Below are 2,706 nucleotides of genomic sequence, written 5' to 3' on the forward strand. Positions count from 1 at the left end.
ATACAAGTATACTGATCATAACAAAGCAGCCTGGGCTTTGGTGGCACTGAGCAGCTCTGAGTTCAGATCCTGGGTCTCTTACTACCAGCTATTGACATTGGGCATGATGTTTGACCTCTCTGAACTTTACTTTCTTGACTGAAAAAATGAGGAGCCAATCTTTACAGATTGTCTTGAGGATTAGATAGATAAAAAGCATCAGATGCTAGGACTGTAGCAGCTGTTACCATATTCTCAGTCTTTGGGGAAGTTACATAAACCCGTTAGTTCTGATTATTTGGGTTGCTTACTCTTTTTCTTCAGGAAGGTCTCCAAATCCAAGAAGACAAGCAAGACTTCTGTCTTTCTATACAAATCTTTCTCTATTTGTGCTGCAATGATATAGGAGAAACGTGGGAATCTATTGAATTAACAAAGCCATGAACAAACACCTTAGTATACTCCTTTGTGATATAGGACAGGACTGGTACTGGAAAAGCACAGAAACTTAAAGAGAGCCTGATAACTTGTTTTAGAAGTTGCAGAATGTTTTCTGTTATGGCTCTATGAAATGTCTTATTTTGAAAGATAAGAATCAAATATGTCTTTCTAGGTGACTCCTATGATTGCAAAGACATAATTATACCTTACTTTGTTCTATTTATTAACATCAACAACAGATGGATTTTTTAAAGAAGAATTTATTTCACCACTCCAATTTATTCTCACCACTCTTTTCTTGAAAGCCAGTTTGGTTTATAGATGGATTTTAATGCTTTTACAAATATATTGATTATTTTAGACAAAATGAAGTCTCATGAAATAAATCTCTTCTGACTTGGCAAGATGATATGGTGTCCCTTCAATTGTTTCTATACAAATTATTCATTTAAGAGATGAGCCCCAGTTCAGGAATTGTGTTTCGTTTTAGCAAGGAATTCAAAATTCAAAAGGGAATGTGCCTGTGAAAATGCACACAAAGTTGCTTCTATATCTGATCTAATACTTAGGAAACCTGAACTTAAGTATATACTAATGCACCATGCTATTGATTGATTAGTCAGCACAATGAATTATTATACTCCAATTGCTGTTTGCAAGGCTTTTTAACTATCTTAGAAAACAAACTAACAGTTCAAGAAAAAGCTTTAAAAATAAATGGGTGGCAAAAGGACATAATTCACCATCTAAGCAGTTTGGTTTGGAGAAAAAAATATATTAACTTCATCTAGTCCTTGGGGCTTTGTAGCAATAAATATTGATTTGATATGAAAAATGGCTATCTTCTGTAGTTAATAGTGTTAAGGACACTTTACCTGTTAAAAGAGGGAAAATGCAACAAAATATGAGCTCCAGGGTTATGTCGGTGAGCAGATCCATTGTATGTTAATAGTTTTATTTATAAAACACCACTCTCTATTGATTTTTTTTCTTTCTTTCTTTCTTTTTTTTTTTGGAAAGCAGGTGCAAAATTGCTGAGAAAGCATTTCGCACATGTTCCCTGGGTTTTCTTTCCAACCCAATACCAGTTGTATTGTAACTCGGAGGAAAAAAATGAAGGGTTCCAGTCATGTCAGGATGGATTGATTTAGTGCTTTTTACTTGCATTTTAAGGGAAAAAAGCACACACCTACACCCCCCACCAAGAGACTGCCATTGTTAGGACACATCCTTTCTCTCCACAGTGCCTCAGTACCGAGCCCCCTTCTCAGTGCACAGCAACCTGTCTGTGGTGTGTGTCAACTGGACCGGCACTTTCCTCCTGAACGGCCCGCTGAAGGAGTATGTGCTAACGGACGGAGGACAACGCGTGTACAGCGGCTTCGACACCGTCCTCTACATACCCAGGACGGCAGACAAAAGTCAGTTTCCCATTCTTGTTTCTTGGGGGTGAAAGGAACTCTGTCCCCCACCTTTATGAGCCATTAAATCTGCAAAGTGCTCATTAAACAGTCTTGGTTGAAGTGGTCACTTCTTGTGGAGAAGTCACTGCTCAGAAGAAGAAATAAGGCGTTTTCTTTCCTTCTCATTTGTTGCCTGACGCGTTGCAGGTATAACGCAGTTCCAGGGGACAGCACTGCCTCTAGGGGACTTGAGTGTCACCGTGAAGGAACAAGACCAGAGGGGCAATTGTGGTCACCAGAGAAATAGCACCCACATGTTCTCAATGAGTATCCTAAAATAAGACCCTCCGGGAACTTCAGAGATTTTCTGGATGTATCCCCAGCCTCCAGACAGCCCTACCAGGCAGTGGCCAGCCCTGACACTTCCAGAGCCTGAGTAAAGGGTTTCCTTAACTTCCCTCAGTAATCAGTCCCTGAAAGAACAATCCTCTGCCTTTAAGACTGAACAACTCCTTGTTTTGTTACTTGTCCTTTTTCTCTGTCTCATTTTTAAGTTGAAATGAGAAGAAGTGTTACAAGATGCAAAGTATTTTCTAGTGAACAGCCTGCTCATAGGACCCATAGATACTCCTTGGTTTTAAGCCATCTGAACATACACAATGAGTTCCTTAGTGAATGTTTTGGTTTACTTGAAAATATGATTTATTTTGGCTTCAAGGTAGAGGTAAACCATGAGCTCTAGGACTGCATTTCTTGTATGTGAAATTTAAGAACGTTTTTGCAATGATTCAGCTCCACATTTTCATGGTTGTACTTCGTGGTCACCTGGGCAACTAGTTGGGATGGGAAGATGATCCGCTGGTGGGAAGATGCTCATCCTTCC

The 2,706-nt window shown here is 39.4% G+C and overlaps 1 protein-coding gene across 1 annotated transcript in view; it reads left to right on the forward strand.

Moving 5' to 3' along the window:
• The window catches only part of USH2A (usherin), a 775,219-nt gene that overhangs the window by 760,255 nt on the left and 12,258 nt on the right, over positions 1–2,706 (forward strand). Inside the window, exon 67 of the mRNA XM_003800142.1 lies at positions 1,665–1,841. Within this exon, the coding sequence (XP_003800190.1) occupies positions 1,665–1,841 (177 nt within the window). The remainder of the gene's footprint in view (positions 1–1,664; positions 1,842–2,706) is intronic.

This window comes from Otolemur garnettii, unplaced genomic scaffold (assembly GCF_000181295.1).
Source record: "Otolemur garnettii isolate 467f Iridium unplaced genomic scaffold, OtoGar3 scaffold00168, whole genome shotgun sequence".
NCBI lineage: Eukaryota > Metazoa > Chordata > Mammalia > Primates > Galagidae > Otolemur > Otolemur garnettii.